This window comes from Salvelinus alpinus, chromosome 11, assembly GCF_045679555.1.
Source record: "Salvelinus alpinus chromosome 11, SLU_Salpinus.1, whole genome shotgun sequence".
NCBI classification, from domain to species: domain Eukaryota; kingdom Metazoa; phylum Chordata; class Actinopteri; order Salmoniformes; family Salmonidae; genus Salvelinus; species Salvelinus alpinus.
In genome coordinates this window covers 58,846,539-58,870,624 of record NC_092096.1, presented here as the reverse complement: position 1 = coordinate 58,870,624, position 24,086 = coordinate 58,846,539, and the positions used below count along the sequence as shown (strand labels likewise).

The window sequence follows — 24,086 nt, the reverse complement described above, 5'->3', positions numbered from 1 at the left end:
ATTTCATATTCTATATTTTCACTGATCTAATATCCATATGATTTTAACAAATCTTACATGGTTATATCCTACATATTATGGGAGTTCATATGAAAATACAGTACTCAAAGCTTTGATAAAGGTAGTGATAACTTTTTTACTGTCTTCAGTTAAGGTATACAGGATTTGTAATATGAATCATCTGTATGAGATTTATCAAGGATGTCTGAATCAAAGTAATAACATCCTATTTTTATATCTGTTTTGCTTGATATGAAAATGGTCTGCCCAAGACTGCATTGAAACATAATTGTATGTATCAATGCAGTGATATATCAATTGTGACGCTCTTGTGGAGAACTGAAGGTTACAAATGTAGTGTTGATCATGAACAGTTTTTTATTTTTTATTAACCACCCTAAAATCTTAATGCACCTCTCATATAATAAAGGCTATCGAAGAGCAACAGAACTGTCATTTTGACACACCCAGACATTCCCGCCCACCTGCAACAGCTGCTGGTGTAGAGTAAAAAAACTATAGCATGCAGTAGGAACAAAATATTGTCCTCGTTCTGGTATTAAGCCACAATAAGCCACACGTCCAGCACCAGCTCAACCACAAAGAAAAACAGACCTCAGTCACCAGGAATTCTGAAAGGGTAGTGGACCTACTGTCACCTGTGACGCCAGGTGGTCCCTTATCCCACCCGATTAGATGACAATCACCTCAAAAGGTGGAAGTCGCACCATTCAGGTGAATGTGGTTGACATGCTGTGTTAACCTAGGTAGGAAACAGTTTTTGACATTTTAATTTTCAGTACTTTTTTTGCGGTGTTTGGTTAATTTCGTATGCAAATAATGATGTATGTCCTATGTAGTTTGTCAAATGCAGTGTTCCTGCTGAGAGATGGAGTGGATGAGAAGCGAGAACAATCTCATCTTCATGTATGACATTACGTTTTTTTAATCTTCAGGGCCCAGCAGGAAAGTGGAGATAGAATAGCTGTTGCTAAGCTTATGCTTATGCTTTGTTTTTAGAATATTGGTTCTGAAATAATATCCTATTGGTGAGCCAACTGGTAAATACAGAGGGTCTTTTACTTCATTTTTACTTAGTTATAAGGAATTCTTATCACTTTACAAGGTCCCTGTAACACCTAAAGATTTTGCAATTGTTTTAGATGCCATTCCCTCAGGTGTTACTTTATTATTCAGGAACGTGTCAAGACCTGACCCTCAGAGCCTACCTTCCATTGACCCTGTTGACTCAGGGAAAGATTTGTTTCTCTTTTGGTCCATTCAACAACAGAGCGATACGAACCTTGTTGCAGCAGGATGCTGTATCTATACCTTATGTCATGCCTTATTGGAATGGATTTATTGATAATATCTGTTGGAAAAAAGTTTGGATGTTGCCACACACATAACTACTTGTTAACTAAATTAAGGAAGTTTCCTTTAAAATTATTCATAAATATTATCCTGCCAACCACTATATGAAGAAGTTTAAGGAAAACATCAACTCAAATTGTTCCTTTTGTAATGACCACCCAGAAACAGTGGCATTTTTGGCATTGTGTTCATGTAAGAAAACTGTGGCAAGACATCAGTAGATTTATAATTGAACACATTTATGAAGATTTTACACTATTGTGGAGAGATGTAGTGCTTGGATTCTTTACCTACGATAGAAATAAGCTGAAACATTTTTATATAATTAATTTTATTATTCTTTTGACCAAATTTCATATTCACAAATGTAAATTTACAAACAAAACACCACATGTTCTTACCTTACAAAAATAAATTGAACTGTATTTTAAGACAATGAAATACTCTACTAACAAAAAAGCTGTTAGAATTGTAAGTGTATGTATGTCCCTTAAGGTCCTTGTGTAATGTGATATTGTATCCCCTAGCCCAATTGTCCTTTGTATATTATTTATATGTACTTGTGTTCCCACATGTACTTCCGGTATTGATTTGTTGTTAATAAAAAATACATTAAAAAAAATCCTTTGTATATTATTTATATATACTTGTGTTCCCACATGTACTTCCTGTATTGATTTGTTGTTAATAAAAACATATATATAACATTTTTCAAATAAAAAGTAACCGGCTAAACCTTCCCCTAACCCGGACGACGCTGGGCCGATTGTGCGTCGCCTCGCAAGGGTTCCCGAAAGTCTCGCGATGTTGCGTCACTGCGTTTACAAACTCTGCTTTTGGGCTTCGCCACATCTTCTCTGATTTACAGAAGAACCGTTAATGTCCGTGTTTGAGGGTCATGTTTAGAAGTGATAGATTTTGTCAAATTAACCTTCTAGCCGTGTATTATAGGCAAATTGTAACTGACTGTTTAACAAATAATAATGAGTCGTTACGTATGATGCAAGGTGATTTGTAGATCAGTCAATCAACAGTCGCTTTGATGCTCTCGAACGCGGCCGATGTTATTTCCGCATCAGTAGAGCGGGCACTAACTTCAGCCTTTCTCATCTAAAGAACTAAGGGGTATGTACTTTTTAATTAGATTTTTGAGGCTAATGGCACAGTCCAGTGAATGTTGCTCTTTCCAAGTTATGTTAGTGGAAACAACAAATCCTCCGTATTTGAAACTATTAAAATTATTTTTTTCCCAAAAGTCTGTCAACAGTACTTTAGTCAGGTAAACCACCACACATTTAGTTGGTATGCACCAGAGCTGTCAAACTGCATGTTTTATTGAGTGCCACAGTATGACTCATAAAACCCGGAAATCGTTCCAATCGTTTTTTCACAATTTATTTTTCCATCAGGGGTTTTAAAACTACTTCATATAAGGTCTGTGTTTCGTGTAGGCTTACCCTGGGGTGGCACATCGATAACCGCGCAAATCTCTCTCGGACGTGGTAACTTTTTAATAAATATTTAGCATAGCAATTTTTTGTTGTTGTTGTAAATTGAAGCGAATACACGGCTTATCAGAACGTCACGCCAAGGTAAGCCTACACCAAACACACAATTAATTTGATTTTTTTTGGTAAAATTCAAACAGTTGTGTTTCAAACTGAAAGTAGACGGCCCTAAACCCTCAGCCCTTGGGGGAGTCCCCGCGGCTATATTTGTCGTCGGTTCAAATGATTAGCCAAAGCAGGGAAGTTTGCAACGCAAGCCCCTGTTTTTTTAATGGGGTTTGCGAGTGTACATTTATGTTCACATCGGGGCTTGAAACGCCCCATAATTCAATTCGCGATGATTGTATATCCGCGAAGAAAAGTATCGCCAAAACTTAAAAACTCTACGTCGATATGAAGTCAACATACAAGTGTAAGTAAAAACGAATGTAAATAAGTTAGAAATTGTGCTACTAATGCACACACGTCTCATAAAAGTAATGCATTTTTTGTTTGGTTAGCTTTTGGAAATTGTAGAAATAAAAACATTTCCTTCTTCAGAAGTAGCTAGGCAGGCTAACGTTAGCTAATTATTTTGCTAGCTATCATACAGTAGGCGTATATTAATAATTATATAGTTAATATAAGTAGACATGCAATCATAATTGACTGTAGCGCATATAAAGCACCTGCAAGCTACCGGTGACTGGAAACACAATCATCGCGGGATGAACAAGTGAGGAATTTCCGAGCAAGGGCAGTCAAATCATTACTTAATTTTTTTTATTTATTAACAACAAATCAATACAGGAAGTAAATGTGGGAACACAAGTGTATATATAAATAATATACAAATGACAATTGGGCTAGGGGGTACAATATCACATTACACAAGGACCTTAAGGGACATGCATACACTTATTATTCTAACAGCTTTTTTTGTTAGTAGAGTATTTAATTGTCTTAAAATACAGTTACATTTATTTTTGTAAGGTAAGAAAATGTGGTGTTTTTACCTACTTCCTTCCTCTCTTGCCTGGCAAGTGTATACTCGTCAGACGTCATGACACGTCATCAGAAGTGTCCATTTAATATGTGGGCTGAGGGGATAGGGTGTGTCTTTTAAGTGTTTGGAACGTAAGCAATGTGAAAATGAATGGCCGAAAAACCGTTGGAACCATTTCCGGGATTTTAAGGTATTATGACGCTTCCACTGTGGCAGACTATTCGAGAAAACAGTACAGGAGTTTTTTTATTTATGTATTATCCTCCTAATGAACTCCACCCAATTGCAATGTACAGTAAGTACACTCTTAGAAAAAAAGAGAGCCTAAAAAAGGGTTCTATATTTACGCAACAATGCTCGAGGAGGTGTGGTATATGGCCAATATTACACAGTTAAGGGCTGTTCTAATGCGCAACGTGGAGTGCCTGGACACAGCCCTTATCCGTGGTATATTGGCCATATCTAACAAACCCACGAGGTGCCTTATTGCTATTATAAACTGGTTACCAACATAATTAGAGCAGAAAAAATTAATGTTTTTCATACCCGTGGTATACGGTCTGATATACCACGGCTGTCAGCCAATCAGCATTCAGGGCTCGAATCACCCAGTTTATAAAGATCCTTATAAACTGTGTGGTTAAAACCCTGAATGCTGATTGGCTGACAGCTGTGCAATATCAGACCATATATCGCGGTTTACTGATGTCAACTTTGTGAACAGAGTCCCCCATGGTGGCGGTGTGGATATGGAATGGGCAAGCATAAGCTATGGACAACAAACAACTGCATTTTATCGATGGCAATTTGAATGCACAGAGATACTGTGACGAGATCCTGAGGCCCATTTAAATTTGTTGCGTTTATGTTTTTGTTCAGTATAAGTGTAGATTAGATATAAAATAAAAGGTCAGGCCTACTATATGTCCCAGAATTATTTGTATTTTTTAATTGAACAGTTCACTATACTCACCACATTGCTTTTCTTCCTCAGATATCCCTGCGTAGATAAAATCGTCAGGAGTTATGGAACACAAGATTGATTTTCAAGAACTCCTGGCCAAACTGGTTATCTCAGAGCCAACAGATCCTATTATAAAGTGCATTATTAATAATAATCTGGAGAGGCTGAAGAAATTGATTAGAGGCAAGGACATCAATGCATTGTACCCTTGTGTTGAGTTACAAGATGAAGTAACCCCTTTAATTGCTGCTGTTGCATTTTCAAATCAGGAGATTTGTACATTTCTTCTGGGAAAAGGTGCTGATCCCAACAAACCATCAAAGAGATATTTAGCACCTCTGCATTATGCTGGACTGCGTAACGTTCCAGTGAATATAGTGACAACATTACTGGAAGCAAAGGCAGATCCAAATGGTCTAGCAGAACAACCATTCTTTCCACTTCAATTAGCACATGACAGAGAGGATATTGTGAAGGAGCTTCTCAAATCTGGAGCTTTAATGTGGCTAAATCATGGCGTCCATCCTGCAATTGATCAGAAATTGGCCACAATAATTAGAAACTTTGCTGAAGAGAGCGAGTTCTTTTCCAAAATCAAGCTTTTTTTACATTTTGCACAAGCAATAAAACAAACATCCCCAACAGATGTTTTCAAGCACTATGATCTTCACTTACTAGAGGAGAACCCCCAAACCCACCTCACTATGATTGACATGTGCTTTAACATTGAAGGTGCAAATGAAGACGAATACTTCCAGAAAGCCATTAAATGGTTGAACGACTCCAAGAAACTAGTTTCCTATGTTGAAGATGTAAGCAGACGTCTGTCCACAGTTCCTCTGAAATTTAGGGCAGGTGCATTGAAATCCTTATATAGAGTTGTTTGCGCCATGAAGGAAATACCTAATGAGGTGTCACTTACCCTAATTCCTGAGTTAGTGAAACTGCTTTCCTGTAAAACAGAAGATTATCTCGTGCCATTGATCATTGTTACGCTCTATGGCATCACACAGAAGACAAAAGACAAGCATCATTGGAGTAACTCTGACCTTGAGAAAATATGCAAGCACATTGTCCCATGCACACAGAGGAAGGGTTATCCCTATGAATTGAAGATGTATGCCTATGCGTTGCTAGCAGATCTTTACACATTTAGTTGTGTTCCTGGTTACCTCAGCTCTCTGGGACTGACTCCGGTACCTGAAGGACTACTTAACTGGGGAAGTGATGAAAACCTGAAAGTAAAGCTGAGAGATCTAAACATGTCCTTAGACAGACAACGTTCTGTCGCAAAGTCAACATGTGAAGATTCAAAAGACAGTCATTTGTCAGAAACCAAGAAGAAGAAGAAGAAGAAGAAGATGATGAAGAGGAGAACGGCAGAAAAGCAAGACCTACCAAAAAAAGAGACAGGCACACAAGAAAATAATACATGTTTAGCCTTCAATACTTCATCTACTGCTGTTGAGGAATCTGGCTATGATAAGTGTTCAAGTGTGAAGCCGGTCCACCCCACCACTGACACGTCACCATTACAGCGCAAATGGCACAAAGTCAGCAGGCGGTGGGAGACACAGTTAGAGAAGCTTGCCAACATTGATGAAAGTAAAGTTTATAGAGTAGGAAACCTCACTATTGTAGATGATGCAGAATTCTACATAGCAAAGGGAAGTGATGGAACTGAGGTCTTCTTGGGCCTGAGGGATGATGGCACTGAAGTGGCAGTTAAGAGAATGACCAGGTCAAACTATCAGTTTCTCAAGAGTGAGGAAGGATTTTTACGTCTTCCAGAGATTGACAGTAGCTGTATTGTGAGATACATGGACTTTGCGGAAGACAGTTTTTTTGGTTATCTTGCTCTTCAGCTCTGTGAATACACTCTGGATGAATACATTAATACACACCTGTCCAAGGACGACACTCATGCCCTGATGAAAATCACTCAAGAGGTGCTCCGCAGTTTAAGTGTCCTTCATTGTCCAACTACCAAAGTCCTTCATCGGGATATCAAACCTCAGAATGTTTTGATAGGTGAGAGATACTATAGAATTGCACAGTTAAGCCTTTCACTCCCACTAAATCTAATACATGGCTTTCATCATTATGTGTTAAAAATCCATATGCAGTATCTTAAAGTCATTTTCTAGTATCTATACTTATGAAAAGCATGATATTATTTATCCTTTACAGATATCAATGGAAATGCAAAATTGGCAGATTTTGGCATAAGTCGCAGATTGACAGTGGAACAAACAACTCTATACACAATCCCTGCAGGAACAAAATGCTGGATGGCCAAGGAGACGTTAGACAAACAAGGCTCTGGATATAAGAGGAGTTCTGATATACAGGTGGAGCAACGTGAAGATAGAATAAAGATTATTTCCTGTTTGTAGAGCGATGGACTGAATGATTGTTGAAATTTCAGGTGGCTGGGATGTTGGTATACTACATCCTTTCTGGTGGACACCACCCCTTTGAAGATCCACTTGGTGATGAACTTGAACAGAATCGAAACATAATCAAGGGGACTTACACACTAGAACATGTGGCAGACGAGGTGACAAAAGACCTCATTGAGTGGATGATCAATGAAGTCCCCGATGAGAGACCTACAGTGGAGGAGACCCTGAATCATCCCCTCTTCTGGAAACCACATAGGTGAAAATCCTTATTTGTCACTTGAAAAGTTGTTTGTTAGTATGGCACCCTGTATAATGAATAATAATAATGAACTTTACTGACTTTATTGTCCACATGGGGAAATTTTGTTGCAGTGTCATGTACACGTTTAAATAACTAAACAAATGAACAATACAACTTTCATAAGTTACAACCAATAGAGTAGCCTACTGGCCTTACTGGGTCGATAGGAACATTAGCTCGAGCTATTTAGGAGGGATATCACACCACATTTCATACATTGCATTTAACACACAAACTAAAGCTAAACATAAGGAGATAAGGACAAAACATTTAGGATCAGGTTTCCATTAACAGTGACAGTGATTGACAGTGACACAATTATAACGCAATGATAATACTGTACATGCATAATGAAAATAATTAGTTAATATTATTCCGATGCTCTAGCTTGGGCAAAATAAGAGACGATGCTAATGTACATGCATTAAACTATGAGTACACAAAGTACATGAATGTGTGACTAGACATTTTTTACTGTATACTGTTGTCTTTCAGGAGAGTTGAGTACTTGAGAAGAATTGGGAATGAGAAGGAGGTCGGGCAGTATAGCGCTGCTGACCAAAAACTTCTAGAAGCTCTGAAACAAAGTGCCATGGAGAGAACCTTCTGTCAGTGGAGATCCATGGTGAGCCAGATGTCATTTTATTAAATGTATATACCTGTACATGTATATTAAAACATGTATACACTAATGCAAAAGAGTGAGAATACCCTCTCCCCTGGCAGAGAGTGTAGAAAGCTCAGAGGCTACACAATTTACAGATTGTTTTGTGTTCACAGCTGCCCTCTGAATTGATGAAAAAGATGGATGGCAAACAGCCCTACCCTGAGAACATGTTGGGGTTACTACGTTTCATACGCAACCTCCATGAGCACTAGTAAGTAAGACTGTTTTTCCCCGTACTAAAACGTTTCACTGTCTTACCATTGAAGGTGGCTGAGTTTGTTTCTCCTTCTGCAGTGCTGAGGATTTAGAATCGGTTGACCTAATGAAGATGTTCCCTGATCTCTTTGGATGTGTCTACGTGTTGGCCAAGAAATGGGGCTGGAATTCAAGGCCTGGTCTGAAAAACGTGTTTCAGAGAGATCTAAGCTCATGATTCTGAAATGTAAACTGTCTGTCATTGGAACTGATGAAATAGGAACTATTGTAATACTCTTGACTTTTTGTAGGTAGAGCCAATGATTTTAACTGTCTCGAGGACATTTTATATTCTATATTTTCACTGATAGATCTAATATCCATATGATTTTTACAAATAATGATCTTACATGGTTATAGCCTACATATTATGGGAGTTCATACAAAAATACAGTACTGCTTTGATAAAATGTAGTGATTACTTTTTTTAACTGTCTTCACTTAAGGTATATAGGATTTGTAATAATATAAATGATCTGTATGAGATTTGTCAGGGATGTCTGGATTAAAGTATTGACATGTTTTTTTATATCTGTGTTTTGCTTGATATGAAAATGAGGTCTGCCCAAGAGTGCATTGAAACAATTGATATCACTGAATTGAGTAATACAATGGAGGAGCTGTGACGCCCTCTTGTGGATAGAACTGTGAAGGTTACAAATGTAGTGATGATCATCAAAAGTTTTATATTAATCGAACACCACAATAAAATGTTAATGTACCTCTCTCAATATAATAAAGGCAATATAGAACTGTCATTTTTTTGACACACCCAGACATTCCCGCCCACCTGCAACAGCTGCTGGTGTAGAGTAAATAAACTAGTATGCAGTAGGAACAAAACATTGACCTCTTTCTGGTATAAAGCCACAATAAGCCACACATCCAGCACCAGATCAACCACAATGAAAAACAGACTTCAGAGTCACCAGGAATTCTGACAGAGGGTAGTAGATCTACTGTCACCTGTGACTACATTTAGGTCCCTTATCCCACCCGATTAGATGACAATCACCTCATTAAAAGATGGAAATCATACCAATCACACCATTCAGGTGAATGTGGTCGACATGCTATGTCGGGAACTTAATATGTTGCGCCGTCTGGCCCCAGACACTGACAACGTTATTGTTTTGGCCTATTAAATGATTTTTCACCCCCAAGAAACACATCAAAGCATAAGATATCAATTGTGATGTGTCCCTCTTTTATAACATTCACATTTACATTAGTCATTAGCAAACACTGTTATAGTTATTTATCAGTAGAGTACTATACATGACTGACAGACATTTTATTACATTTTATTTGTTTATTGGGATCCCGCATTATCCCTGGCGGTCCAAAAACTACTTAACCCGGATGATGCTATGCCAAGTATATGTTGCCCCACGGATCTCTTTACAGCAACAATGAAACTGGGTGCGTAGCCAGTAGGGCTTTGTTGGTTCAGCTGCACTGCGATGCGGTGCTTATGATCCACTGCAAAACATGGGAGGTGAAAAGTACTTTGCAAACCAAGCTGATGTGGATCAATTCAGGTGATAGTATCAAATAAAATTGTATTAGTCACATGTGCCGAATAAAACAGGTATTAACTTACAGTGAAATGGTTACTTACGAGCCCCTAACCGACAGTGCAGTTGAAAAAAATACAGATAAGAATAAGAGATAAAAGTAACAAGTAATTAAAGAGGAGCAGTAAAAATAACAATATATATACAGGGGGGTGCCGGTACAGAGTCATTGTGCGGGGACACCGGTTAGTTGAGGTAGTATGTACATGTAGGTGGAGTTAATTAAAGTGGAGAGGGGAGGGGCAATGTGAATAGTCTGGGTAGCCATTTGACTAGATGTTCAGGAGTCTTATGGCTTGGGGGTAGAAGCTGTTTAGAAGCCTCTTGGACCTAGACTTGGCGCTCCGGTACCGCTTGCCGTGTGGTAGCAGAGAGAACAGTCTATGACTATTATGGCTGGAGTCTTTGACAATTTTTAGGGCCTTCCTCTGACACCGCCTAGTATGGAGGTCCTGGATGGCAGGAAGCTTGGCCCCAGTGATGTACTGGGCCGTTCGCACTACCCCCTGTAGTGTCTTGCGGTCGGAGGCCGAGCAGTTGCCATACCAGGCAGTGATGCAACCAGTCAGGATGCTCTCGATGGCGCAGCTGTAGAACCTTTTGAGGATCTGAGGACCCATGCCAAATCTTTTCAGTCTCCTAACGGGGAATATGTTTTGTCGTGCCCGATTCACGACTGTCATGGTGTGTTTGGACCATTCTAGTTTGTTGGTAATGTGGACACCAAGGAACTTGAAGCTCTCAACCTGCTCAACTGCAGGCCCGTCGATGAGAATGGGGGCGTGCTCGGTCCTCTTTTTCCTGTAGTCCACAATCACAAAGGTAAAATGATAACATTATGCCTGAATGTAATATGCACTGCATTTTAAGTATAACTTCTATTGTTACCTTATACACAACGTGAACAAAATCTATAATTATTTGAATAGGCTCTATGCATTATTCCGCCTCATTTTCTTTTTTTAGTATTTTTTTCAGTGTTTGATTAGTAGTTTGTCAAATACAGTGTACCTGCTGAGAGATGGAGGGGATGAGAGGAAAAAACATCAATATCATCTTCATGTATAATTGCTGCTAAAGGTGCTTTCACAAAGTACTAATAAAAGGTCTGAATAATTATATAAATGTTTTTTTAATAAATTAGCAACATTTTCTAAAAACCTGTTTTTGCTTTGTAATTATGGGGTATTGTGTGTAGATTGATGAGGGGGGGAACCATTTAATCAATTTTAGAATAAGGCTGTAAAGTAACAAAATGTAGAAAAAGTCAAGTATTCAGAAAAGTCTGAATACTTTCCAAAGGCACTGTACATACAGTACATATATATATATATAAACATCAAATGTTACATACTACATTACAGGTAACACTTAACAAAAAATTTACATTTTATCTGTAATCTACTAATGTGACTAAATGTATCTGCTGTTTGCTATTGTGAGAACGGAAACACTTTAAACATACTACATTTAGAATTGAAGAGGTCTTTAACCTCCTGAACTAGATCTGCTCGGTTCCTCCCACCCTCCTGTGGTCCAGTTGTGTTTACACCTATGCCATTTAAAATAACATGGTGCAGAATGACACTTGACATAATATAGGACAAGTATAAGCACCCACCTAATTATTATTATTATAGGTATGCAAAGGAAAAGCCAAATTCTCTGACAACTCCAGTTGCCATGCCAACCTGTTGCGCTCCACTAGTGGCCAGGTGCTGCACCTCCTTTTGTCCTCCATATTTCTTCAAGATGAGGACAACAGCATCCACCCCCAGATCCTCCAAATCAGACAACTTAACAAGAAAAACATTTATTAAACTACATGAGAAACCAAACATTACATTTATAAGAAAGTCAATTTAACACTTTTTCTACTGAAAACAAATGACTGATTATATTTTCTGTAACACATTCATTCTGTTTAAGTCATCTCTGAACCTATATTAACCTCTCTCTTCTTCAAACTTCTTATCTTACCCTATGTGAGGTTCTAAAACAGAAACACATTTAACCCACACTTATCAGGCACTAATTTGCTGCTTTTAAGTAAGAGCCAATAGCTGCAGGGTTGCTGGTTGAAACGACTGGAGGGTTGCTGAAATCTAATTTAAGTGATACCTAATAAGGGTCCAATAAACAACATATGAAACACTTCGAAACTACAAATTAGAGGCTAAAAGGTGTGGGCTAAAATATAGTGTTAGGCTGCCATCCTAATGTCTGTTACTCTGAGCTGGGCTTTAAATTGCTTTATATGGTCATCCACTCTTCTAGCCCTAATGTCTTCAGTCATCTGTCCTTTATCCCTTGACTACCTGAGCTCTTCAATCATCTTCTGGAATTTCCTCCTCTAAACTCCCCAACCTGCCACTGTGGGTTGTCAGGTCACCTGAGATGACAATATTGTATACTGATGTCAACTATAACAGAAGATATTGTCGTGGTGAAAGTATCGTGAGCTATTGGCTTACTTGAACAATACAGGATCACCTTCAAACTGTTCATGCTCACCTACAAAGCACTGAATGGACTGGCGCTAAACATACCTTACTGACCATCTGCACCCCTACATTCCGACCTGCTCACTGCACTCCTCTAACAATGGCCTCCTCATCATCCCTTGCACCAGGCTCCGCTCCATAGCAGACATTGCTTTTAGCAGTGCAGTCCCCCAAAGAAGCACACAAAAACAGATAAAAACTAGCACGAATCTCCGGTTTATTGTACAGATGTGGTGGTACAAGACAGTGGGCGCTCTTGCTCCAGCGCTGCGGGATACAGTTCCACCGTGACAGAGCCAAGGCGAGCACAACATGTTGTTTCACTATTTAACCAGATATTCAACTGACTAACAAGCCAGATAAAGTCAGTTATAAACACGATCACGCACGTGACCCATGACCGTATCAATATTATAAAGACATAGTCCACATATAATATTCTCGAATAATATACTGTATGATAATACACGCCATTAAGCAGACACTTTTAAGCGACTTAGTCATGCGTAGCTTAACCTCTTTCTGTCACACCCTGATCTGTTTCACCTGTCTTTGTGCTTGTCTCCACCCCCCACCAGGTGTGTCCCATCTCCCCTCATTATCCCATGTATTTATACCTGTGTTCTCTGTGTCAGTTTGTGTTGTTCATCAAGGCTACCAGTGGGTTTCCCCCCCTTGCTCCTGTCTTTTCTATAGTACAGTTTTGACCATTCTGCCTGTCCTGACACCAAGCCTGCCTGCTGTTCTGTACCTTGCTCTACCACACTGGATTATTGACCTCTGCCTGACCCTGAGACTGCCTGCCATTCTGTACCTTTTGGACTCTGATCTGGATTACTGACCACTGCCTGGCCTTGACTTGTCGTTTTGCCTTCCCGCTGTTCTAGTAATAAACTTTTGTTACTTCGACACTGTCTGCATCTGGGTAATTCGTTGCGGTACTTTGCTCTGTGCTGCCACTCACCAGGAACCGAAGGGTCACAGACAGCCTTTCTGCAGCACAACCAGACCGGACAAGTCGCGTGTGCGAGCGTCACAAAATAAATGTAGAAATCCATGTTATTCAACTGCTCGCACGCGCCAACGAGCATCTGCGAATCCAAGGGCTAAAAATAACTCATTCCTATTTCTGATGCAGATCGCGCTGCAAATCCTGCCTCTCCCATCTCCTCATTGGTTTATAGAAGCAGGTACCCACGTGCCATCTCCTCATTGGTTATACCCACGTGAGTGATTGAAAGACGAACTGTTTTGCCGGTAGTTGTGGTAATACAATGAAAGCTTAGATGCGTTCACCATAAGTTAAACAGCCTGGAAGGAGAGGTGACTAGAAACAATTCAGTTGACCGTTTTGTGTGGATTAATTGTCGGAGTAGAGGTCCTTGTGCATTTCAGGTAAAATAACAACTCAATGTTTATCCCAGGACAAATTAGCTAGCAACAGCAAGCTAGCTAAATAGGACAAATTATCGTTAGCTAGCAAGTGCTAACTAGCCATACATGTTTAATGCTTTTCGACCTGTCCCCAAATTAATGTAATTGGTTCAAAGTTGTTTTGATATTTTAACCAGCGTGTTGTGATCGCGTTTGGTGTGGGGGGGGAATAAATGTATGCCGGATAGCTCACGATGGCGCACGCGCGCAACCGGTTTGGGTTCAGTGTTACGGGCATGCTGTGAGTTCTCTCGTGCGAGACGCAAATCGGGATATCTGACAACTGACACACAAGTATTAAATGTATTTTCTCGTCAATGGAGTTAAGCATATGTTGGACAAGAGACGTGTACAGTATGGTCTTGTAGTCTTCAGTGGACGAATTTCGCATGATCATTTTTTTTTCTTCCGAGTAATATCAGTTCAAACTCTTGCTGTTCAAGCTCTAGCAGTTGCAATTAATATGTTTGCTTCTGTGGCTAAAAAAGTACTATCGTAAAGCATAGAAGATCAGACAATCTGATAATCTAGCATATTAACAGACGTATCACACCGGATCCGGAAGTTCAAATATTGTCGCTAGCTAGTCAAAAAGAGTGCCTCGACCCCTCCCATGCCTCCCAGTGGACTTCCTCTCTGGGTGGAACGCAACAAAAAGAGTCTGCTGCTTCGCCAAAAACCGACTCCATGCACACAGATCAAAGGAGGGCGCTTCAAGTTAAATAAAATAAGAGTCAAGCATGAGCTTGCGGGATCCTATTAGCCCGTTTTGGCATATTTGCATATTTCCGTTAGGGAACGCTTACTCAGAGTTCACGTGTGCAATAAACTCAATTCACCTTTGCATTTGTAATAAATATAATTTATTATAACACAAGCATATTTGCTAATACATTGTTATAACTAACTTCTTTCCAAACAGGGTTTCTCACAAACTCATAGCAGATACGGAGACCCACACACACCCAGAGACAGATGGCTGTCACAGGCCTTTTCATAAAGACTGATAAGAAAAGGGGTGCCTGGTACTGCATATCACGAGAAACTGAGACCCACACACACCCAGAGACAGATGGCTGTCACAGGCCTTTTCATAAAGACTGATAAGAAAAGGGGTGCCTGGTACTGCAGATCACGAGAAACTGAGACACACACTTACCCAAGGACAGAGGGCTGACGTAAACCTTTCATAAACACAGATAAGACAGGAACATCTACGCACACACAAAAACTCCTCTTCAGTCTGAACATTTTACAGAGACACACAGAAATGTCAAAATAGGAACATCTACGCACACACCTAATCTCCTGTTTTAGCTGAACATTTCTGAAGACAAAGAACTCTACTCAGAGCCAATGGGACAGTGATACTGGCCTGAAGGAGACCTCGCCCAACTCATCAGAACCAACCAGAGGACCAGAACTTCCAGACTCAACCTACTTTCTGTACTGTATAAAATGTATATGCACTCTGTTATCTGGGCTTCTTTCAGAGAGTTCCATTTGAGCTTGATGAAAGGGTCCGTGCACGCTATTTCAGATATTTTTACCTCTGAATAAATTGCTTTTAATTAAACCTAATCCACCCTGTCCAGAGTCTCTACTTCGTCTCTGTTCTCCAGTAAACTTGTTTTATCAACACATTCCTTCTAAACGCACATTTTTACAACCTTAGCAAAGGTTAAAGTCTACAAAACGTAGTCCACCTTGTTCATAACATAGTTTTGGGAACAGAAAACTGTACTGAATGTCGGCCAAAACCCATCTTCTCCCACTGCTGGCCCCTGGGCTCTTACTACAATATTTGGTAGTGAGTGGAAACGCCAAGCGAAAGCTTCACATTTTTACATCCGGTGAAATATCTGTCTCATTGTTCTGTTCTTCCTCTCTCATTTCAGGAAGAACAGTTATTAATGGCCGTGTTCGAGGGTCATGGCTAGAAGGGATACAGCTTTTGTCAAATGAGCCTTTCAACCATGTATGTGTTCAAGAGTCAAAAGCAAAATGTATCATGGGTACATTGTGACTGACTTTTTAGTAAATAAGAATGAGTCGTTACTTATGATGCAAGGTGATTTGTAGATCAGTCAGTCGACAGTCGCCTGCAGTCGTTTTGATGCTCTCGAACACAGCCAATGTTTCCTCCACATCAGTAGAGCGGGCACTGTGCGCTTCAGTTTCTCTTAACTCTTAGAGGTATGTACTTTTTAAATTGATTTGAGGCTATTAGTCCAGTGAATGTTGCTCTTTCCGAGTTATGTTAGTGGAGACTACAAATCCTTCGCATTTAAAACTATTAAAATAAGTTTTTCCAAAAGTCTCTCAATAGTACTTTCGTCGGGTAAACGACCACACCTTTAGTAGGTGTGCATCAGAGCTGTCAAACGGCATGTTTTATTGAGTACCACAGTCCAGTCATACCATGTTTTTTCACCATTCATTTTGCAATCTTATTATGAAGTAGGGTTAGTTATACAATCCCAGGTCTGGGTTTCGTGTAGGCTTACCGTTGCGTGACATTTGGATAACCGCATAAATCTCTCGGACAAGGTAACTTTTATTGATAATTAACATTGGAAATGTTTGAGTACATGAGGCGAATACACGGCTATCAAAACGTCACGCCAAGGTAAGCCTACACCAAACTATTTTTTTTTGTAAAATTCACAACGTGAAAAATTAATGGCGGGAAAACCATTAGAACCATTTTAGTGTTTTTATGGGTATTATGACACGTCCACTGTGGCAGACTCCACCCGATTTTACTGTACAGTACACTCTTAATTTTGTTTATATTATATAGCCTAGAAAATGGTTCTATATGTATAAACTGGTATACCACGGCTAAGGGCTGTTCTTTGCAAACCTGTTCTTTCATGATGCAACGCCAAGTGCCTGGATACAGCCCATAGCCGTGGTATATTGAACATATACCACAAACCTCTGAGGTGTCTTATAAACTGGTTACCAAAGTAATTAGAGCAGTAAAAATAAATGTTTACCTGTCGTATACTGTCTGATATACTACGGTTGTCAGCCAATCAGCATTCAGTGCATGAACCACATAGTTTATAATTAAACAATAAGGCCCGAGGGGGTGTGGTATATGGCCAATATACCAAGGCTAAGGGCTATTCTTAAGCAGGACTAAACACGGAGTGCCTGGATACAGCTCTTAGCCGTGGTATATTGGCCATATACCACAAACCCCAGAGGTGCCTTATTGCTATTATCAACTGGTTACCAACGTAATTAGAGCAGTAAAAATAAATGTCTTGTCATACACCACGGCTGTCAGCCAATCAACATTCGGGGCTCAAACCACTCAATTTATAAAGAACCTTTTAGGATGCCATATATGAATCACGCAATAAAACCCCTTTGGGTTATAGAAACTCAACATATAAAGTGTTGGATTCATGAGCTGAAATAAAATATCCCAGAAATGTTCCATACACATAAAAAGCTTATTTTTCTCAATTTTCTACATCCCTGTTAAGTGAATATTTTTCCTTTGCCAAGACAATCCATCCACCTGACAGGTGTGGCATATCAAGAAGCTTATTAAACAGCATGATCATTACACATGTCCACCTTGTGCTGGGGACAATTAAAGGTAACTCTAAAATGTGCAGTTTTGTCCAACAACACAGTGCCACAGATGTCTCAAGTTTTGAGGGAGCATGCAATTGATATGGTGACTGCAGAAATGTCCACCAGAGCTGTTGCCAGAGAATTTAATGTTAATTTCTTTACCATAAGGTCTCACAACCGCAGACCACGTGTATGGTGTCGCGTGGCCGAGCGGTTTACTGATGTCAACTTTGAACAATGTGCTCCATGGTGGCGGTGGGGTTATGGTATCAGCAAGCATAAGCTAGGGATAACAAACACAATTGCATTTTAAATGATCCTGAGGCTCATTTTAAAATTGTTGCGTTTATATTTTTGTTCTGTAGAAGTGTAGATTAGATAAAGTAATAAACAGTTAGGCCTACTATAAGCCCCATTAATTATTTGTTTTATTTCATTAAAAAGTTAAACTATACTCACCACCTTGCTTTTCTTCCTCAGATGTCCCTGCGTAGATAAAGTTGTCAGGAGTTATGGAACACAAGATTGATTTTCAAGAACTCCTGGCCAAACTGGTTATCTCAGAGCCAACAGATCCTATTATAAAGTGCATTATTAATAATAATCAGGAGAGGCTGAAGAAATTGATTAGAGGCAAGGACATCAATGCATTGTACCCTTGTGTTGAGTTACAAGATGAAGTAACCCCTTTAATTGCTGCTGTTGCATTTGCAAATCAGGAGATTTGTACATTTCTTCTGGGAAAAGGTGCTGACCCCAACAAACCATCAACTATATTTTTAGCGCCGCTGCATTATGCTGGACTGCAAAAAGTTCCAGTGAATATAGTGACAACATTACTGGAAGCAAAGGCAGATCCAAATGGTCGAGTAGACATAGGCCTACCTGTAAAACCAAAGTTCTCTCCAATTCAATTAGCACATGACAGAGAGGATATTGTGAAGAAGTTGCTCGAATCTGGAGCAGTAATGTGGCAAAATCATGGCATATATCCTGCAATTGATCTGAAATTGGCCACAATAATTGAAAACGTTGCTAAAGAGAGTGAGTTCTTTTCCAAAATCAAGCTTTTTTTAAATTTTGTTCAAGCAATAAAACAAACATCCCCAACAGAAGTATTCAGACGCTTTGGCCAGAACCTTCTACAGGTGAGCCCCCAAACCCACCTCACTCTGATTGACATGTGCTTTAACATTGAAGGTCCATATGCAGAAAAATACCCCCAGACAGCCATTACATGGTTGAACGACTCCAAGAAACTAGATTACTATGTTGAAGATGTAAGCAGACGTCTGTCCACAGTTCCTCTGGAATTTATGACAGGTGCATTGAAATGCTTAGATGGAGTTGTTTGCGCCATGAAGGAAATACCTAATGAGGTGTCACTTACCCTAATTCCTGAGTTAGTGAAACTGCTTTCCTGTAAAACAGAAGATTATCACATGCCATTGATCGTTGTTATACTCTATGGCATCACACAGAAGACAAAAGACAAGGGTCGTTGGAGCAACTCTGACCTTGAGAAAATATGCAAGCACATTGTCCCATGCACACAGAGAGAGGGTTATTCCTCTGATTTGAAGATGTTTGCCTATGCCTTGCTAGCAGATCTTTACACATTTAGTTGTGTTCCTGGTTACATCAGCTCTCTGGGACTGACTCCGGTACCTGAAGGACTACTTAACTGGGGAAGGGATGAAAACCTGAAAGTAAAGCTGAGAGATCTAAACATGTCCTTAGACATACAACATTCAGTCTCCAAGTCAGCAAGTGAAGATTCAAAAGACAGTCATTTGTCAGAAACCAAGAAGAAGAAGAAGAAGAAGAGGAGAAAGGCAGAAAAGCAAGACTTACCAAAAGAAGAGACAGACACACAAGAAAATAATACATGTTTAGCCTTCAATACTTCATCTACTCCTGTTGAGGAATCTGGCCTTGATGAGTGTTCAAGTGTGAAGCCGTTCCACCCCACCACTGACACGTCACCATTACAGCGCAAATGGCACAAAGTCAGCAAGCGGTGGGAGACACAGTTAGAGAAGCTTGCCAACATGGATGAAAGTAAAGTTTATAAAGTAGGAAACCTCACTCTTATACATGATGATAATTACTTTCGCATAGCAAAGGGAAGTGATGGAACTGAGGTCTTCTTGGGCCTGAGGGATGATGGCACTGAAGTAGCAGTTAAGAGAATGACCCGAATAAACTATCAAGTTCTCAAGACTGAGGAGGAATTTCTACGTCTTCCTAAACTTGATAATCCCTACATTGTAAGATATGTTGACTTTGCCGAGGATACAATCTTTGGCTACCTTGTTCTTCAGCTGTGCGAATACACCTTGGATGAATACATCAAAGACCACTTACCAAAGGACAACCCTCATGTTCTGAAGGAAATTGTACATGATGTTCTCTCTAGTCTAGGAGTGCTTCACAGAAAAGACGCCAACATACTCCACAGGGATATCAAACCCCAGAATGTTTTGATAGGTAAGACCACATTTTATTATGTCTTGACTTAACCTCCTGTTTGCAGAGACAGCAGAAGACACAAACCAATGAGCATCAATCAGGGAGTAATGTGAAAAGCATTGAGGAGAATATGTTGTCATATGTACTTTATTTTGAATATACATTCAATGTCCGTTTTAAACGGCACTGATCATTGGAATAAAATATAATATACAACGATGTTGTTCTATAATTTAACAATAATGATAATTCTGATGTTTTTAAACCACACGTCATTATTAAACTGTTAGCATGGTTTTCTGAACAGATGTTACCGGCAGGGCAAGATTAGCGGATTTTGGTATAAGTCGACAATTGACCACGGAACAAACAACTGTAAACACAAGAAGTGCCGGAACAAAATGCTGGATGGCCAGGGAAACTTTGGATGAAGACAGCGATATCAGATATAAGCGGAGCACTGATATTCAGGTTTGTGTAATGAAAATAGGTAACCATATCTTGGTTTCCATCATGTTTTCTAATTGTTGAATTGCTTACTGTCATTTCCAGGTGGTTGGGATGTTGACATATTACATCCTCTCTGGTGGACACCACCCCTTTGGCAGAGGTCCTCGATGTGAGAGCAACATTCTGGATGGGCAGTACAATCTGGATAACGTTGTAGATGAGGTTGCAAAGGACCTCATTGAGTGGATGATCAACGAAGACCCAAAAAAGAGACCTACTGTGGAGGAGACCTTGGATCACCCGTACTTCTGGGACGAGGAGAGGTAAGAAGAACTGCTAATACGAGTCAATCATAAGGTTTGGTTAAAGGGGCATTCTGGGATTCAAGCTAAAATGAAGAGTTCATCTGGCAGTTTTTATAGTAAACTGCTGAGGGATGCAGCTGGAGAAATGTAACCACTCTTACATTTCTAGATGGAACTATGTCTGCAAATACTGACCATGAGAACTTATCACACAGATAAACATGGATAACTTGTTAACATGCTTGCTAGGATGCTTTAGCTTGAGCACAAGAAGAGCCAATGCCCAAGTATATAAAATATGCAACATGTATGTATTGACTAGACATTTTGTACTGCACACTGTTGTCTTTCAGGAGAGTTGAGTACTTGAGAAGAATTGGGAATGAGAAGGAGGTCGGGAAGTATAGTGATGCTGACCCAAAACTTCTAGAAGCTCTGAAACAAAGTGCCATGGAGAGAACCTTCTGTCAGTGGAAATCCAAGGTGAGCCATGGGTCATTTTATTAAATTGACACTGAACAAAAATATAAACACAACATGCAACCATTTCAATGATTTTACTGAGTTATAGTTCATATGAGGAAATCAGTCAACTGAAATAAATGAATTAAACCCTAATCTATGGATTTCACATGACTGGGAATACAGATATACATCTGTTGGTCAGAGATACCTTTAAGAAAAATGGGCCTCCGGATCTCGTCATGGTATTTTTGTGCATTTAAATTGCCATCGATAAAATGCAATTGTGTTAGGTGTCCGTAGCTTATGCCTGCCCATACAATAACCCCAATGCTTGGCAAACCGCTCGCCCACACGACGCCATACACGTGGTCTGCGGTTGTGAGGCCAGTTGGACGTACTGCCAAATTCTCTAAAACAATGTTGGAAGCGGCTTATGGTAGAGAAATTAACATTCAATTCTCCGGCAACAGCTCTGGTGGACATTCCTGCAGTCAGAATATCAATTGCACTCTCCCTCAAATCTTGAGACATCTGTGGCATTGTGTTGTGTGACAAAACTGCACATTTTAGTGACCTCTTATTGTCCCCAGCATAAGGTGCACCTGTGTAATGATCATGCTGTTATAATCAGTTTCTTGATATGCCACACATGTCAGGTGGCTGGATTATCTTGGCAAAGGAGAAATGCTCACTAACAGGGGAAAAAATTAATTTGCGCACAAAATTTGAGAGAAATAAGGTTTTTGTGCGTATCAAACATTTCTAGGATCTTTTATTTCAGCTCATGAAACATGGGACCAAAGCTTTACATGTTGTGTTTATATTTTTGTTCAGTGTACTTACCTGTACATTTACACTGAGTGTACAAAACATAATGAACACCTGCTCTTTCCATGACAGACTGACCAGGTGAAAGCTATGATCCCTTGCTGATGTATCTTGTTAAATCCACTTTCATCAGTGTAGATGAAGGGGAGGAGACAGGTTAAAGATGGATTTTTAAGCCTTGAGATAATTGAGACATGGATTGTGTATGTGTGACAAAATATACACTACCGTTCAAAAGTTTGGGGTCACTGAAATGTCCTTGTTTTTTAAAGTATCTGCAAAACACCAGTCTCAAAGTCAACAGGGAAGAGGAGACTCTGGGATGCTGGCCTTCTAGGCAGAGTTGCAAAGAAAAAGCCTTATCTCAGACTGGCCAATAAAAATAAAAGATTAAGATGGGCAAAAGAACACAGACACTGGACAGAGGAACTCTGCCTAGAAGGCCAGCATCCTGGAGTCGCCTCTTCACTGTTGACGTTGAGACTGGTGTTTTGCGGGTACTATTTAATGAAGCTGCCAGTTGAGGACTTTTGAGGCATCTGTTTCTCAAACTAAACACTGATGTACTTGTCCTCTTGCTCAGTTGTGCACCGGGGCCTCCCACTCCTCTTTCTATTCTGGTTAGAGTCAGTTTGCGCTGTTCTGTGAAGGGAGTAGTACACAGCGCTGTACGAGATCTTCCGTTTCTTGGCAATTTCTCACGTGGAATAGCCTTCATTTCTCAGAACAAGAATAGACGGAAGAGTTTCAGAAGAAAGTTCTTTGTTTCTGGCCATTTTGAGCCTGTAATCAAATCCACAAATGCTGATACTCCAGATAATCAACTAGTCTAAAGAAGGCCAGTTTTTTTATTGCTTCTTTAATCAGAACAGTTTTCAGCTGTGCTAACATAATTGCAAATGGGTCTTCTAATGATCAATTAGCCTTTTAAAATGATCAACTTGGATTAGCTAACACAACGTGCCATTGGAACACAGGAGTGATGGTTGCTGATAATGGGCCTCTGTACGCCTATGTAGATATTCCATAAAAAATCTGCCGTTTCCAGCTACAATAGTCATTTACAACATTAACAATGTCTACACTGTATTTCTGATCAATTTGACGTTATTTTAATGGACAAAAAATGTGCTTTTCTTTCAAAAACAAGGACATTTCTAAGTGGCCGCAAACTTGAACGGTAGTATATAAGTGCCTTTAAACAGAGTATTTTAGTGGTGCCAGGCACAACAGTTTCCTATGTGTATCAAGAATGGTCCACCACCCAAAGGACATCCAACCAAACTTGACACTGTGGGAAGCTTTGGAGTCAATATTTGCCAGCATCCCTTTCCATACCTTGTTGTTTCGTGTTCACAGCTGCCGTCTGAATTGATGAAAAAGATGGATGGCAGAAAGCCCTACCCTGAGAACATGTTGGGGTTACTACGTTTCATACGCAACCTCCATGAGCACTAGTAAGTAAGACTAATGTTTTTCCACGTACTAAAACGTTTCACTGTCTTACCATTGAAGGTGGCTGAGTTTGTTTCTCCTTCTGCAGTGCTGAGGATTTAGAATCGGTTGACCTAATGAAGATGTTCCCTGATCTCTTTGGATGTGTCTACGTGTTGGCCAAGAAATGGGGCTGGAATTCAAGGCCTGGTCTGAAAAACATGTTTTAGAGAGATCTAAGCTCATGATTCTGAAATGTAAACTGTCTGTCATTTTAAACTGATGAAATATGAACTAATGTCATACTCAAGACTCTTTGTAACTAGAGCCAGTGATCTGTGTTAAGGACATTTTATATTCTACATTTTCACTGATAGACCTAATATACATATGATTTTTACAAACCAAGATTACATGGTTGTAGCATACCTATTATGGGGGATTTGAATGTAAATTATAACCTTGTGAAATCTTCATCAGGCTATTTGTTTACTTATTACACAAAGCATTGATATGATAGCAATGACTTGTCAACTTTATTGTTCATACAGTAGTTTTTTTTAA

General features: G+C 39.6%; 2 protein-coding genes across 12 annotated transcripts; both read left to right on the top strand.

Annotated features, from left to right (window-relative positions):
• Nucleotides 1–1,693: 1,693 nt before the first annotated feature.
• On the top strand, nt 1,694–8,988 carry LOC139534559 (uncharacterized). 8 transcript variants are annotated; one of them, XM_071333775.1, is made up of 7 exons: nt 1,694–2,499; nt 4,862–5,014; nt 7,022–7,182; nt 7,260–7,492; nt 8,033–8,162; nt 8,318–8,415; nt 8,499–8,988. In XM_071333775.1, exons 2-7 carry the CDS (start codon nt 4,894–4,896, stop codon nt 8,635–8,637), a joined length of 882 nt encoding a protein of 293 aa, XP_071189876.1. In that variant the 5' UTR covers nt 1,694–2,499; nt 4,862–4,893; the 3' UTR covers nt 8,638–8,988. The 8 variants fall into 8 exon arrangements, with proteins under 8 accessions (XP_071189876.1, XP_071189871.1, XP_071189875.1 ...); XM_071333770.1 differs by having other exon boundaries at nt 4,862–6,862; XM_071333771.1 differs by lacking the exon at nt 1,694–2,499 and adding an exon at nt 2,599–2,966 and having other exon boundaries at nt 4,862–6,862.
• A 6,633-nt stretch (nt 8,989–15,621) lies between these two features.
• On the top strand, nt 15,622–24,080 carry LOC139534560 (uncharacterized). Of its 4 annotated transcripts, XM_071333779.1 has the most exons (8): nt 15,622–15,952; nt 16,057–16,170; nt 18,049–20,058; nt 20,348–20,511; nt 20,593–20,813; nt 21,149–21,278; nt 23,448–23,545; nt 23,632–24,080. In XM_071333779.1, the coding sequence occupies exons 3-8, from the start codon at nt 18,081–18,083 to the stop codon at nt 23,750–23,752; spliced, it is 2,712 nt and encodes a 903-aa protein (XP_071189880.1). In that variant the 5' UTR covers nt 15,622–15,952; nt 16,057–16,170; nt 18,049–18,080; the 3' UTR covers nt 23,753–24,080. The 4 variants fall into 4 exon arrangements, with proteins under 4 accessions (XP_071189880.1, XP_071189882.1, XP_071189879.1 ...); XM_071333781.1 differs by having other exon boundaries at nt 15,622–16,170; nt 19,988–20,058; XM_071333778.1 differs by having other exon boundaries at nt 15,622–16,170.
• The last annotated feature ends 6 nt before the right edge of the window (nt 24,081–24,086 follow it).